General features: G+C 45.0%; 1 protein-coding gene across 6 annotated transcripts in view; it reads right to left on the bottom strand.

Annotated features, from left to right (window-relative positions):
- The window catches only part of SYNE2 (spectrin repeat containing nuclear envelope protein 2), a 269,050-nt gene that overhangs the window by 221,311 nt on the left and 32,289 nt on the right, over nucleotides 1–15,450 (bottom strand). For all 6 annotated transcript variants that reach the window (XM_079978462.1, XM_079978464.1, XM_079978461.1 and 3 more), the window contains exons 3-7: nucleotides 9,283–9,344; nucleotides 6,995–7,090; nucleotides 6,444–6,521; nucleotides 4,497–4,589; nucleotides 2,822–3,003 (exon numbers count right to left, since the gene is read on the bottom strand). In XM_079978462.1, coding sequence (XP_079834588.1) covers nucleotides 2,822–3,003; nucleotides 4,497–4,589; nucleotides 6,444–6,521; nucleotides 6,995–7,090; nucleotides 9,283–9,344 — 511 coding nt within the window. The remainder of the gene's footprint in view (nucleotides 1–2,821; nucleotides 3,004–4,496; nucleotides 4,590–6,443; nucleotides 6,522–6,994; nucleotides 7,091–9,282; nucleotides 9,345–15,450) is intronic.

Below are 15,450 nucleotides of genomic sequence, written 5' to 3'. Positions count from 1 at the left end.
AAGGGGGGTTAGACAAGATTAATGGAGGACAAGGCTACAAGCCATGTGATATCACTAAAGCAGAATTAGCTCCACTGCTAATGCACAATTATAGTATCTAAGAAGTGTTGAAGAATATACCTGCCCTAAATGAGCAGTCTGGCAGGGAAGGGGCTCAGTTTTAAGAATGGGAGGCATTATATTATACTTTCCACCCAGTGGCAAATCTATTTCGAGGCAATTACAGATAACATTTGAAAGAAATGTGCCCGGTGACTTCCTACAGCACATTTCTTTCCTAGAAAATGCAGTCATGCTGAGAGACGCAGGAATGAGTCAGAATGAGTGCTGACATAAAAATGGGCTGTGTATTGTAGATATGCAGGAAGGAGGACAAAGGCTAAGGCTGGGCACCGCGGGGTGAAATCAGCGATCTCACTTGTTCAGAATGCCAGGGTTTGTTGGCAGAGTGGCCAAACTCACTTGGGCGGTGGAAACCACTTAACTTGTCAGACGTTCTCTTTGTTCTTTGTCCTGCTATTCAACTCCACCACTGTTGAGGAAATCAGCTTAAAAGTTCTTTGGCTAGGCTAAAGAAAGTTCTTTGGCCCCGCTGACCAGCCTGCAAGATCAGGCCGCTTTCTTTGGGGAAGGGCTGCATGTAGCTCAGCGGCACGGCACACGCCTTGTCTGCAAAAGGTCCTGGGTTCGAATCATGGCATCTCCAAGGAGGGCCGAAACAGAGTGCCGAAATTCTGCCGGTTGGTGTAGACAATCCTAAGGCAGATGGACCACTGGTCTGACTCAGTAGAAGGCAGCTTTGCATGCCCTATTTATATCAACGATGAGGACTAGAATCTCAATGTTGTTTTTAAAGCAAGTGCCATAACCTAGCGGCTGACCATCTGATTTGCATGCAGGAGTCCTCAGGTACAACCCACAACATCTGCACCTCTACCAGCAGCAGGAGAAGAAGAGTAACTGAGTCAACTGCAAAGAAGGTAAAGTTATCATCTCTTTGCTTGGCTCCGCTACTGCTCCCCTCCTGAAGGGAGAAGAGAGATTCAGGACTGTGGCGTTTGCCTCCTAGGGGGGTCATAAGGAAAGGGTTAAATGGGTGTGTGATGTGATTGGCCAGTGGGAATGCAAGGGGGGAGCAAAAGTTAGAGTGGGAGGTTTTGAAAGTCAGTTGAGGTTTGGGAGTTGAAGAAGGAAGAGGGAGGTTTAGGCAGTGGGTTGGTCGAGTTGTATTGTGAGAGAGTGAGAGGAATTGTTAGGTGGAGTCAGATAGATAGTTGGGAATAATCAGTTTGAAGTTGTTAGGAACTAAGATTAAGAAACTGCCAAGAAAAATTAACTATACCCATAAGCTTGTTCCTGCATTTAAAAATAAACTTGATTATTTGTTAATGTTAACAACTGACTGGACTCCGTGTGTCCCTGTGAGATACGGGGTGGTGGCAGCAGAAAAAGCAATCGCAGTGGCGGCACAGGGTCAATAGACCGCCAAACGTCTGGGGACCCTGTGTGATCACCACAAGGACCACCCCTGGAGGACACTGCCAGCCCCCAGCACTGAATTGGGTGGGCTGGTGGGGTTAAAGGGGGAAAACTGTGGGTTTCAGGTGAATGGTTTTTTGGACTACGGGAAGTTGAGGCTTTGTTTATTCTTGTTTAACAAAATATAATAATTAAAAAAACAAATACCGTACATCTCAAAAATTGCACATATGCATTCCAAAACATAATTTTCTCTTTGCTTTTTTTGACTCCCCCACTCCCATTTTCCATGGTGTTTTTAATTGCTCCCCCTTGCTGTACCCTATCTTCTCCGTCTTATATCATAACCACTGTACAATAAACTCTAACTCCTTCTGTTGCTCATAGTTCAAATCCTGCTCGTGAATTCAACATACTATAATACTTCTTTCAAATATTAATATGTTTATTTAAATCTTTATTTATTTATTTTTGTTAGTAAGCAGGCCTGAGTATTGTTTTGCTTATCATTTAATTATGGTTTCTTTCATGGATGTTATGCTATATGAAATATTAATGTCGATTATTATTAAAAATTAGCATGCCATCCTATACCTGCAGGTCTCAAGACGGCTCTTAACATAAAATCACAATATAAAGATATAAAATACATAATAAAAATACAGCCTTTGGCTTGGAATCAACTTGATCCCCTCGTCCTCTTTCCTTTTTCCTTCAGTGATATAACTCCTCTTTGGGGACTTCCCTGGCTTTTTTCTGGCCCACGTAGGACCAGTCTGGATAGTTGGCCTTGGTGAAGATTTGACGTTTTCATCCCCAAAAAGTTTTTGATTTGAGTTTCTACTGAAATGAGGCTGCATTTTATTGCTGTATTTTAATCTTGTTTTTAAGTAGTATTTTAATCAATTGTTTTATACTTGGTGTTAGCTGCCCTGAGCCCGGTCTTGGCTGGGGAGGGCAGGGTATAAATAAAATTTATTTTTATTATTTATTATTAAAAACAAGAAAAATCCAATAATCCCCCTCTCTCCCTAACATATTTTAAAAGCCCTTTCCCCTATGGTAATATGTATTGTATATCTTTCTTTCTTTCTTTCTTTCGCTGCAAGCCACTTGGAGACTTTTTGGAGGCAGGCGACGAATACGTCTAATAAAGGAAAATGAAATGGATCTTAAACTGGAGGGCTGCTGTGGATCAATGGTTTGATTCAATGCAAGGCAGCTTTCTGTGTTCCTAAGCATCGCAGATTAGTGCAGAAAACAGGATGGAATGGGCTTGCAAGTGAAGGCATGCAAAAGCAGCACGGACTACAGATGGGCTGATTTGAGCAACCCTACATACGTGGCACACTGCTCCTTGGCCCACAACAGAAGAGCCTTCTTTGCGGACATCTTCCACCGTTCCTTTGCTTTAGCATTTCGTTTCGCTGGTGGGCTTGCTGTTGGCGATGACTCCACAGCACTCGAACTGTCCGGCGAAGGATGACCGTAGCCACAGGCAAGAGTCTGGGCTAACTCTTCAATCTACCAATGAAGAATAGAGGGCGGGAGGGAAAGGAACAGATTTATTCCACAGTCATTGGTAAGAACTAGGGTAAAAGGTAAAGGTAAAGGGACCCCTGACCGTTAAGTCCAGTCACGAACGACTCTGGGTTTGCGGAGCTCATCTCGCTCTATAGGCCAAAGGAGCTGGCATTTTTCCACAGACAGCTTCCGGATCATGCGGCCAGTGTGACTAAACCGCTTCTGGTGAAACCAGAACAGCGCACGGAAATGTCGTTTACCTTCTCACCACAGCGGTACCTATTTATCTACTTGCACTTTGACGTGCTTTTGAACTGCTAGGTGGGCAGGAGCTGGGACTGAGCAATGGGAGCTCACCCCGTCACGGGGATTCGAACCGCCGACCTTCTGATCGGCAAGCTCTAGGCTCTGTCGTTTAGACCATGGTGCCACCTGCATCCCAAGAACTAGGGTAAGGTAAAGGTAAAGGTAAAGGGACCTCTGACCATTAGGTCCAGTCGTGACCGATTCTGGGGTTGCGGCGCTCATCTCGCTTTATTGGCCGAGAGAGCCAGCATACAGCTTCCGGGTCATGTGGCCAGCATGACTAAGCCGCTTCTGGCGAACCAGAGCAGCACACGGAAACGGCGTTTACCTTCTCACCACAGCGGTACCTATTTATCTACTTGCACTTTGATGTACTTTCGAACTGCTAGGTGGGCAGGAGCTGGGACCGGGCAACAGGAGCTCACGCCGTCGCAGGGATTCGAACCGTCGACCTTCTGATTGGCAAGCTCTAGGCTCTGTCGTTTAGACCACAGTGCCACCTGCATCCTAAGAACTGGGTACAAAGTCCTAAACCAGTGACAGACCTTGGGGTCTTGAATTTCAGCAGCGCCCTGTGCAGGCACCAAAATCTGGTGCACACAGCCCTGCCTCTTGCCTTCCATTCTTCATAAAAGTTCTGGTGGCCCCTATGCTGCATGCCCAATGCAACCAAACTGGTCGCTCGCCCCTAAATCCATCTCTGCTTAAATGACTTGGGCCTAAGTACTTGAAGAATCACCTCCACTTGTGGTTTAACAATCAATCCTTCTTCTAAGGGAACTCTGGGAATTGCAGCTCCGTGAGGGGAATAGTGGTCTTCCTTAACTCCCAGAACCCTTAATAAACTACAGTTCCCAGGATTCTTTGGGGGGGAACCAAAGGCCTGCTAAAAGTGTTAGAGCAGTAATTCAAATGGGTCATGGTATGTTGGTCATGTGGGATTTGATTTGCACATCAAGGCAACTTTAAAATGAATGAAAACTGTGAAAACTGAGATGGTACAGTCCTCTCCCTAGGGCCATTTCACCTCAAACACCTAGGCATAGCTTTTCAGATGGCACGATCACCGCTCTCCTCCCCTGACACACTGTTCGGGGGGGCGGGTTCTCCTTGCCTCCATCTTCTGAGCCAATTTCAGCAAAAACTAACTTGGGAAATCTTTCTTCCAGCCTTGATCAGCTACTCACGTGAAAATGCAGTATGATTGTCCAAATCAGGCCAAGCACAATGGACGGTTTGCCTTCAGTGATATCAGCAACATGGATGTTGATCAGCTTGATCTGGGAAAAGAAGAATAACTGTTATGTCTGAGCCCGGCTTCGGCTGGGGAGGGCGGGATATTAATAATAATAATAATAATAATAATAATAATAATAGAACAAACAGAAGGGAAATGAAGCACTGTTTTAAAACAGCTCTTGTGGGATGTTTAAACCTGTAATGCTGTGTATTTGTGTATATTTGTGTGTGTGTGTGTGTGTGTGTGTGTGTGTGTGTGTGTGTTTAATCACAACCCAACAAAGGAGTTCAAAAAGAAGAAAAAATATGGTATATACTGGACTCCTATGAAAACATCACAATCCAAATCCACCTCTAGCCATGTACAACAAGTTGTTTCTTGTCATTTATCTCTTTATTTAACACAACCTCTATACTGTTTTATTGTTGTTCTTGTTGTTGTTTAAGCATCTAAGTCTAAGCCATGAGTAGGCAAACTAAGGCCCGGGGGCTGAATCTGGCCCAATTGCCTGCTAAATCCGGCCCGCGGACAGTCCGGGAATAAGCATGTTTTTACAGGAGTAGAATGTGTGCTTTTATTTAAAATGCATCTCCGGGTTATCTGTGGGGCATAGGAATTCGTTCATTTCCCCCGCAAAAAAAAAATATAGTCCGCCCCGCCCCACCACAAGGTCTGAGGGACAGTGGACTGGCCCCCTGCTAAAAAAAAAATTGCTGACCCCTGCTTTAAACAGTTTACAAAAAATATAAAATTTTAATATTATGGATAAAAAAACAGTTAAAAACAGGTATTTAAAAATAAGCTGAATGATGAATAAAATCGATGGTAGCTAAAAATAAATAAAACTCACGTAATTTCTATGGTGTCTGGATAGACAATTTTGTTTTCCTGAAGAAAAATGTTGTAAGCAGTTGCTGAACAGAGTACAATGACAGCACCCGCCTGATGTCAGTAGGCAGGGAGTTCCCAAGTTTAGGTGGTGCCGAAAGTCCTTGCAAAGGTTACCGTATTTTTCGCTCTATAGGACGTACTTTTTCCCTTCCAAAAATTAAGGGGAAAGGTGTGTGCGTCCTATGGAGCGAATGCAGGCTCCTTGGCTTCAGCGATAGCAACGTGAAGCCTCCAAAGCGCAGAGGGAGCGCTCCCTCCACACTCCGGAGGTTACGCGTTGCTTTCGCTGAAGCCTGGCTTCAGTGAAAGGAACCCAAAGCCTTTGGAGCGCAGTGCGAGGTCCCGCTGAGCTCCAAAGGCTTCAGGTGGCTATCCCTGAAGCCTTTGGAGCGCAGTGGGAACTCGCGCTGCGCTCCAAAGGCTTTGCAACCTTGCCGTCGCTCCTGGACCTGTTTTAGGGGCTGGGGTCGGGAGAAGCCCGGGCTTCCCCCGCCCCAGCCCAGTGGCTAAAAATGAAGCCAACACAGCGAGCGGAATATTTTTCTTGATTCCCCCCCCCTAAAAACTAGGTGGTCCGGTTCGCCTTATGGAGCGAAAAATACGGCAATTAATACCCAGTTTGCCAAGCTGCAATCCAGCAAAGTAAGTTACCAAAAAAATCATTATTTGGTTGATAATGTAAAAGGTGTGTGCAAGCTGCAGAGAGCTCATAGTGAACCTAGGTTGCTCATTCATATCTATAAAAGTGTGCATAAAAGTATCCTCAAGACCAGACTTATGGAGTCCTTTCAGCTCTTGAATTGACTGTAGTTGGGATCTATAACAAACGCTTTAGTGGAATTTCCTGCTGGAAAAAAATATATAGCAAAACAGCACATCCAGTTCTGTTCTAAAGCATGTCACTGTACAGCTTTGCTTCGACTGTGCTGTTCTCGTCTTTTTTTACAACACTTTGGCACCCGAGCAAACTCAAAACCGTCTTTGAGGCTGGAGTAATACTGACCGATCTGTTCTTTAGGAACGTCAATGCATTTTCAATGTTGCTTCTGCACTGGAAAGTGTTAGATCCTTTCTCACGTGGCTGGAGGGAGAGAAAGAGAGTATACAAACATGGAAATTCAGGCTCCAGATTACAAATTTCAGATTTTGAATGGCTCTTCTTGTGTTCTTATGTTAATTTCCCAGAATATATTCTGCTTTTGTGGTTTAGAAATTTCAGCAATTTTTTGAGAGTGGGCGAGGAAGGAGTTGATAGAACACACTGTGGGAAAAGGGGGAAAGTGTTGAGACATTTCCAAGCTTCTCCTAGCATTCTTAAGAGCTAGAAACTTGGGATGTTTTCTTGAGAGAAAGTTCAGAACCTCAAGATCCTTGATTTGGTGCAACAAAACTGAGTTTCTGTCTGCATGTCGAACTCACACCAGGCCCAAACTGCAATTTGCCACGGAACAGGGAAAGAAATTCAAGCATGAGGACTGATGGGCAATAAGTAAGTTCATGGTTTTTTAAATTGACTTTAAACAAAAAGAATCACATTCAATGGGGCTACCTTACCATTTGTTGTCCTGAGAGGACCTCCAGCAGATCCAAAAGCACATGTCCCTCCCCGATGTCCGTATACAAGTCCGAGACAAAGGTAGGTGGGGAATGCTGCAAAAATATTTATCGTTAAGCAACCTTTCTTATTCTAATATTTATAAGCTATACATTCAAGGGGGGCATAGTAAGGCAGAATACAACATAGAAACCTAACACTGCAATAATAAGAGCAATCAAAATAATAATAAGAGCAGTCACAAACACCAACAGCATATCAATAAACCGGTTGGTTAAAAACAATAATCTACATTTTGTTGGGATACTGCCAGGGAGACAAAGGCCAACATGCCTCCACGTCAATTCCGTACTGTCAGAGCTGCCTCCAGGTCCCAGCTCACAGAGGACCAACGCTAGGCTGTAGTTATGTACAAAAGTCTTTATTGAGGTTCAGTTTCCATTTCAAAGCCGCAGCGCGCAGCTCTACGTCTCAACCCTAGACCGGCGAAGTCCCGTCTGAGTCTCCGCCCCTTCCACACCAGTTTAAAACTCTCGCTTTGCTCCACCTCTTCCTAAGTTCCTTTCTCCTCTGGGCCCTCCTGCCCGCTAGGGTTTCATCCTTTCTGGACTCCTCTGACGCTGACCCTGACGATTCTTCCCCCTCCCTCCGGCTGGCTTTAGGACCTGGTTCCCTATCCGGGCTATCTTCTGTGCCGCTCGCCTGTACATTTGAACTTGGCGCGCGCGCCCAGCCTGCAACTTTCCTCTTGACCGTTCCCTCGCTCTCCGATGGAGGCGTGGCCAACCCTGACTCATCTTCTCTCGCTGGTGGTGCATATGTGGGCTCTGATACCTGGGACTCCTCCCCCCCACTACGCTCTGGTGGGGAAGCTGGTCCTGATTTCCAACTGCTGCTCTGGGAGTCCCCGCTGGCCCCTTGCTTCTGGGGTGTCCCCCTTGGGTCCCCCCTTGCCCTGCCCATCGGCGCCCCCTTCTGTGAATCTTCCGATTCGCTGGAGAGGCTCACGGAATCTATTGGGCTGCTGTCATCCTCTCCTACGCTGCCCTCGGATTGCTCCCCCTCGCTCTCCATCTCCTCTCCTCCCTGCGCTCCCGCTGAGTCCCTGACACATACGATCCATCAATCTCCTGAAGAAATGCAGTATCAGACAATTAGCGACACAAGCCTCAGAAACAGCTGTCCACATTCCAAAGACTTGTGCACGCCCTTTGCAGAGTTTGCACAACGAAAGATGCACTCAGGAGACCAATATCCTAACACATTCTGCTGTCAGAACTGTACAGGTTTCAAAACAAGTCTATAATAAAGCTGGCAGTGATTGATGCCAGACCTCTACTGGCAAGGGCACAGCCTGCCACACTAATGGCTCAGTAACTGGTGAAAACCAAGCAAACCCAGTATTTTTTCTTTTTTGGGGGGGGGGGTTTACAAATGCGGTGTCGGTACTCATATCTTGATAAAAGTGATGTTGGGTGAAAGATCACTGAATTTCAGGGGGTTTGACCAGATGAGCCACATGGTCCAATCCAACTCTCAACAGTTCTGTGATTTTATGGAAATACTGAAGAGCACCATCATAAAAAATCTGCAAGTACTGCTCTCTCAGAAAAGCAGTACCATGTTGAATGGAAAACGAGCGAGGTCCCAGTGCCTGATTTACGTATTAGCTAAACAAGCTACGGTATAGCTTAGGGCCCCACTCTCTTGGGGGCCCCCCAAAAAAATTAAAAGGGAAAAAAACTGGATGTACATTTCCAAAATGTAAGACAAAAAACAAATAAAATAAAACCTACATACAGCAACAGTGTTTTGTGTTGTGTAGGCTCCTATGATGTAAGTAATGGGCACCGCCTGCTAGCCTGCTCCCTAAAATATCACGGGTTTGCTATTATTATTTCATGTTATAGCAAGTTTCTAGAGACTAGATTATGAGTCTTTGTAAACTGTGTTTCTATTGCCAAATGCCAATGTGTTTGCATTACTAACTTTGTTACGAATAAAAAATCATTTTAAGTTAGACCTTAATAATTATTTCACTCTTAATATACTTCTTCTTAACTGCATTTCAGTTGCAACAATTACTTTGATAAAATACATATTTTGTTATGTGCAAATGGCTTGAGATACCTATTAGGTCCATAAATTACCATACAGCATATATTCAACACTAAAAACAGCAACAATTTGTTGTTGACAAAGGACAGCTGGACATATAAAGGGCCTCATTACATTCAGTAGCTTAGGGCCTCATCAAACCTCAATCCGGCCCTGGTCATTCCCTTACCTTTTCCAACTGCGAGTTGATCCAACTTGTGAAGGTCCTCTTTTGCGTGTTCTCCTGCTCCACTATGTTAAAAAAAACAAAATTGAAGAATCACCCATGAACGGAGAAGATAAACATACTTTTAAATAACACTTTAAAGCAGGTCTGCGGAACTTGTGAGAGCCAGGTGTGGCAGGAAAATACTAACCTCCTCCTTCTCTGTGCCTTGTGATCTGATATCTGCTCCTCACACACACTTCACAAATTGTGGAACAACTGCAATATTTCCCCCCCACCCACCCACCCCCAAGCTGTTACTGAAAAAGCCCCTTCCTGCAGCTCTTCTGTGCACTGGTGTTGTCTTGTTTCTTAACGTAAATTTAATAATTGTAAGATGTTGCTTCAATTTTACATCAACCGTATTATATATTATCACATTTTTCCGTACTGAGAATACCCACAGTTATCATTTCACCAGGGCTTAAAAAAATTTTTTTTTTTTTTAAATCAGTACATGAAATATACTTGGAGTCGAGAGTGGATTTCATGCTCTTTATACAGCTCATAGTGGTGAGGAGGAATGGAAGTTCCCCCACAATATCTGCTTATATACATTATTTACACAATGGGCTGCACGTGACTGGCTAATTCCGGGATTCTCCTATAGGCCAATCAGGTTGCGGATTCACTTCCACCTGGAGCTGGATTGGGTGGCTCCTGCAGACCAATCAGACTGCTGCATTGTTCTAGGGCCAATCAGACTGCTGCATTCTGAATCCTATTGTTCTAGGACCAATCAGACCGCTGCATTCTGAATCCTATTGTTCTAGGACCAATCAGACTGCTGCATTTTGGATCCTATTCAACTCAGTACATAACAGTACAAAAAAAGGCCACCAATTATACTAGGGGAAAAAATCAGAATTGTTTTCGTTCTTCCCTCCCAAAGCCAAATTTGTTGTTGACAAAGGACAGCTGGACATGTAAAGGGCCCCATTACCTTCAGTAGCTTAGGGTCTCATCAAACCTAAATCCGGCCCTGGTATAGACAGAAGTTAAGTCCAGATAGGGGTGCAGCTGGGCCACCAACCAAAGCTGATGGAAGGCATTCCTCGCCACTGAGGCCACCTGAGCCTCAAGCAACAGGGAGAGGATCCCGGAGTACCCCCAAGCTCTGAACCCACTCCTACAGAGGAAGTATAACCCCATCAAGAGCGGACAATCTCCCACCCATCTGGTCTGGGGTGTCCACTAACAGTGCCTCAAGTCTTATCTGAATTGAGCCTCAGTTTGTTGGCTCTCATCCTGTCCATTACCGAGGCAAGACAACGATTCTGTGCCATGTGTGCAGGTTAGATCCAGATTCAGTTTGTGAAATGGAATTCCCTTTCAAATCAATGGGACCCAGATTCAACCAACTTGGGTTTCCACCACGTACAACACAAGCTGTAATCCAAAACACACTTGAAGGGAAATAAATCCAATTGCGCTCAGTAGGGCTTACCTCAGACAAAACATGTTTACAGAGTCTGGCTACAAGTGTCTGCTCCTGATAATCAATAGTGCTTAAAGTATTTTACACACAGAATTGGAAAGCCCTTCTTAAACGCTTTGCTAGCTAGACTGTTGTCAGAGAGTGTTTTTTTAAAAAACCTCCAGGAAGTCTTGAGGCAGCTATTGAGGTTTGCATTTCATTTGCATGTCGTCAACATTTGTTATGCAAAGGACTGCAAAGGATTATCTTGTTGCCAGTTCAAAGCAAAGGATTAAATTATTAGCGAAGCAATTCTCGGCAATAGAAGCTGGAAGTTCGTGTTTGGTCTCTGGCATTCGGGGCCTGCTGCAAAATGCACTTTTCAGTCCCAAATGGCAAAAAAGGAAAAACACCCTCACCTGCTATTCCAAAGATACAGGTAACAGTATCACCTCTACATTTCCCTGTGGGTAGAAAATCAGCTGGGAAGGAGAAGGTGAGGTGGGACATGGCTGGAGGAGAAAGGGTTAAGCAGCCCCTCCACTGCCATTGCCGTTGAGATAATATCCACAATCCTCCTTTCCAGGGAAAATGTTATACAGGATGTAATTGTAGATAAGAGACATCACCTTGCCAACAAAGGTCCGTATAGTAAAAGCTATGGTTTTCCCAGTTGTGATGTATGGAAGTGAAAGCTGGACCATAAAGAAGGCTGATCGCCGAAGAATTGATGCTTTTGAATTATGGTGCTGGAGGAGACTCTTGACAGTCCCATGGACTGCAAGAAGATCAAACCTCTCCATTCTTAAGGAAATCAGCCCTGAGTGCTCACTGGCAGGACAGATCCTGAAGCTGAGGCTCCAATATTTTGGCCACCTCATGAGAAGAGAAGACTCCCTAGAAAAGACCCTGATGTTGGGAAAGATGGAGGGCACAAGGAGAAGGGGACGACAGAGGACGAGATGGTTGGACAGTGTTCTCGAAGCTACCAGCATGAGTTTGACCAAACTGTGGGAGGCAGTGGAAGACAGGAGTGCCTGGCTTGCTCTGGTCTATGGGGTCACGAAGAGTCGGACACGACTAAACGACAACAACAATTGCAGATAACATATTGTTCCTTGGCCTTCTCTTCCGAGAGAAGAGAGAAAAGAATAGAATGGGTTGTATCCAAGGCAGCGCACATAAACATTTTATCAGCACAAAGATTTCTGGGTGAGCTATGGAATGTTAACCCCTCTTCTCCTCCCCTCTGCCCCCCTAAACAAGGTGTGGAGGACCCCCTGGTCCTGAATGGGGTAACTGTGCCCCTGAAGGACCAGGTGTGCAGCCTGGGAGTCATTCTGGACTCACAGCTGTCCATGGAGGCGCAGGTCAATTCTGTGTCCAGGGCAGCTGTTTATAAGCTCCATCTGGTACGCAGGCTGAGATCCTACCTGCCCACAGACTGTCTTGCCAGAGTAGTGCATGCTCTGGTTATCTCTCGCTTGGACTACCGCAATGTGCTCTATGTGGGACTACCTTTGAAGGTGACCCGGAAACTACAACTAATCCACAATGCGGCAGCTAGACTGGTGACTGGGAGCAGCCACCAAGATCACAATGTAGAAAGATGTACATTGGCTCCCAGTACGTTTCCGAGCACAATTCAAAGTATTGGTGCTGACCTTTAAAGCCCTAAACGGCCTCAGTCCAGTATACCTGAAGGAGTGTCTCCACCTCCATAGTTCCGCCCAGACACTGAGGTCCAGTGCTGAGGGCCTTCTGGCGGTTCCCTCACTGCAAGAAGTGAGGTTACTGGGAACCAGGCGGAGGGCCTTCTCGGAAGTGGCACCCGCCCTGTGGAACACCCTCCCACCAGATGTCAAAGAGATAAACAACTACCAGACTTTTAGAAGACATCTGAAGGCAGCCCTGTTTAGGGAAGTTTTTAATGTTTAATAGACTATTGTATTTTAATATTCTGTTGGAAGCCGCCCAGAGTGGCTGGGAAAACCCAGCCAGAGGAGCGGGGTTTAAATAAATTATTATTATTTATTATTATTCTAGAGGTTCCCCACAACCCTCTGGAGCAGATTTGCAGGGGAGGAGGGGAAATACACAAGTGGAAATCCTTGCACTGAAGGGGCACATTAGTTGAATGTCACTGTGCCAGACCTCAAACTTGGACCAACCACCCAGGTAAAGATGGGGGCTGTTAAGGAAAAATAAATACTCAGTACTTGGGATGGGGAAGAAATACAATTCAGTTCACATTTAAAGCTGAATCTATCAAATTGGCAGTTTCTGAAACAATATTAAAAGTGGGGAAACAGCCATCCTTCAAAATTTGCACTTCTCTGAATTTTCTGCTTCAGTTCTCCAACCAGTCAGCATTTATACAAATGCATGCTAGGGGAAATTGTGCTTAAAAATGAATATACAGTGGTACCTTGGTTTTCGAATGTAATCTGTTCTGGAAGACCGTTCGAGTTCTGAAACGGTCGAAAACTGAAAACTCAGTATGGAAGCCTAAAATGGAAAACTCAAAACAGAAGCAGCGTTTCCGGTTCAATTTCAAAAATCGAACTATTCATCAATGGAGGCATTCAAAAACCAAGGTACCACTATATCAGTGAAAATAGCATACAAAAATGTGAGACATTCAGAAAAAAATGCTTGCAAACATGTGTGTTAGACAAAATTGCAGACAAAAAATTATTTATCAGGAGAACTTCACCCTGAAATGCTGAAGAATTTTCATCGTGATTTTAAAAGAAAAGAAAGAAACCGTAAATTGCTGCAGAACAGTGGAGAACTGAATTTAAGATTCAGAAAATTAGAAACTGAGGGAACGGAAACTTACAGATCCTTCCATGCCAACTCAAGACTGGTCCCTTTAAAGGGCAAGCGTTACTTCTCCTGAGATAGTCCAGTCTTGAGATTAGCCAAGACCATTGGAGTCTTGAGGATTCTGCAGGAACGTTCCCAGGAGGATGGCTAAGTAAAATACTGAAAGTGCCTGTAAATTTTTGCCTTGTATCCCAAGTTCTACAAATGCTAGAAACAGATTCCTAAACAAAAATGAAAAGCTAGGCATCTGGGAATTATGGTTCACTGGGTGGGAGCCGACCCCTTACCCTCCCCACACATGGATGTCCGTGTCAGAGGGCACCAACTGCAACAGAGAAGCCACCATCTTGGTTATAATGCTGTGCAGAGATTTGCAAGGTAGCCTCACTTCTGGAAAGAGGCATAGAGAGCATGGCTGCGTACCCACCTTGATGCACATTTAAAGCACATTTCCTCCACAACAAAGGATCCTGGGAACTCTAGTTTGTTAAAGGTGTGGGGAATTGCAGCTCTGTGAGGGGTAAACTACAGATCCTAGTATTATTTTGGTGATGCAATGCACTTTAAATGTGTAGTGTGGATGTGACCAAAGTTGCAGGGATGCGGGTGGTGATGTGGTCTAAACCACTGAGTCTCTTGGGCTTGCTGATCAGAAGGTTGGTGGTTCAAAACCCCACAATGGGGTGAGCTCCCGTTGCTCTGTCCCAGCTCCTGCCAACCTCGCAGTTTGAAAGCACACCAGTGCAAGTAGATAAATAGGTAGCGCTGTGACGGGAAGGTAAACGGCGTTTCCGTGTGCTCTGGTTTCCGTCACAGTCCTCCATTGCACCAGAAGTGGTTTAGTCACGCTGGCCACATGACCTGGAAAGCTGCCAGTGGACAAACAATGGCTCCCTCGGCCTGAAAGCGAGATGAGCACCACAACCCCATAGTCGCCTTTGACTGGACTTAATCGTCCAGGGTCCTTTACCTTTTACCTTTACTTAACAGGCAATCGAAACAAAATAAAAAAAATTCTTCCAATAGCACCTTAGAGACCAACTAAGTTTGTTATTGGTATGAGTTTTCGTGTGCATGCACACTTCTTTACGAAACCTCATACCAATAACAAACTTCACTGGTCTCTAAGGACGCGGGTGGCGCTGTGGGTTAAACTACAGAGCCTAGGACTTGCCGATCAGAAGGTCGGCAGTTCAAATCCCCGTTGCTCGGTCCCTGCTCCTGCCAACCTAGCAGTTCAAAACCATGTCAAAGTGCAAGTAGATAAATACGTACCGCTCCGGTGGGAAGGTAAACGGCGTTTCCATGCGCTGCTCTGGTTCACTAGAAGCAGCTTAGTCATGCTGGCCACATGACCCGGAAGCTGTATGCCGGCTCCCTTGGCCAATAAAGCGAGATGAGCACAGCAACCCCAGAGTCGACCACGACTGGACCTAATGGTCAGAGGTCCCTTTACCTTTACCTTTAAGGTGCTACTGGAAGGAATGTTTTTATTTTGTTTCGACTACGACAGACCAACACAGCTACCTACTAACTTAACAGGCAATGTTGATTATTCTGGGTTTTCTTCCCTGCTCTCTCCTAGATCTTAGTAAGTTATAAATTATAATGTATCCAGGTAGAAAGCAAGGAACATGGTTATACTATTACAAGTACAACTAATGGTACAATCCTAGGTATGAATACTCAGAAGGAAATCCTAGCAAGTATAAGGAGACTTCCTCCTCCTAAGTAAGCATGCAAAGGATTGCAGCCTAAGTCAATCACCGAAATTGCTCGTCAGTTCAAACAGCTGACTCAGCAGGCAGGGAGAATTGGTACCATCCAGCAATCAATTTTTATCTATCTAGGGCATTTGATGCCATTTAAATAATCACTGCAGCTGC

This window comes from Podarcis cretensis (genome assembly GCF_951804945.1).
Source record: "Podarcis cretensis genome assembly, chromosome: 1".
NCBI classification, from domain to species: domain Eukaryota; kingdom Metazoa; phylum Chordata; class Lepidosauria; order Squamata; family Lacertidae; genus Podarcis; species Podarcis cretensis.
This window is presented reverse-complemented; position numbering and strand designations above follow the sequence as displayed.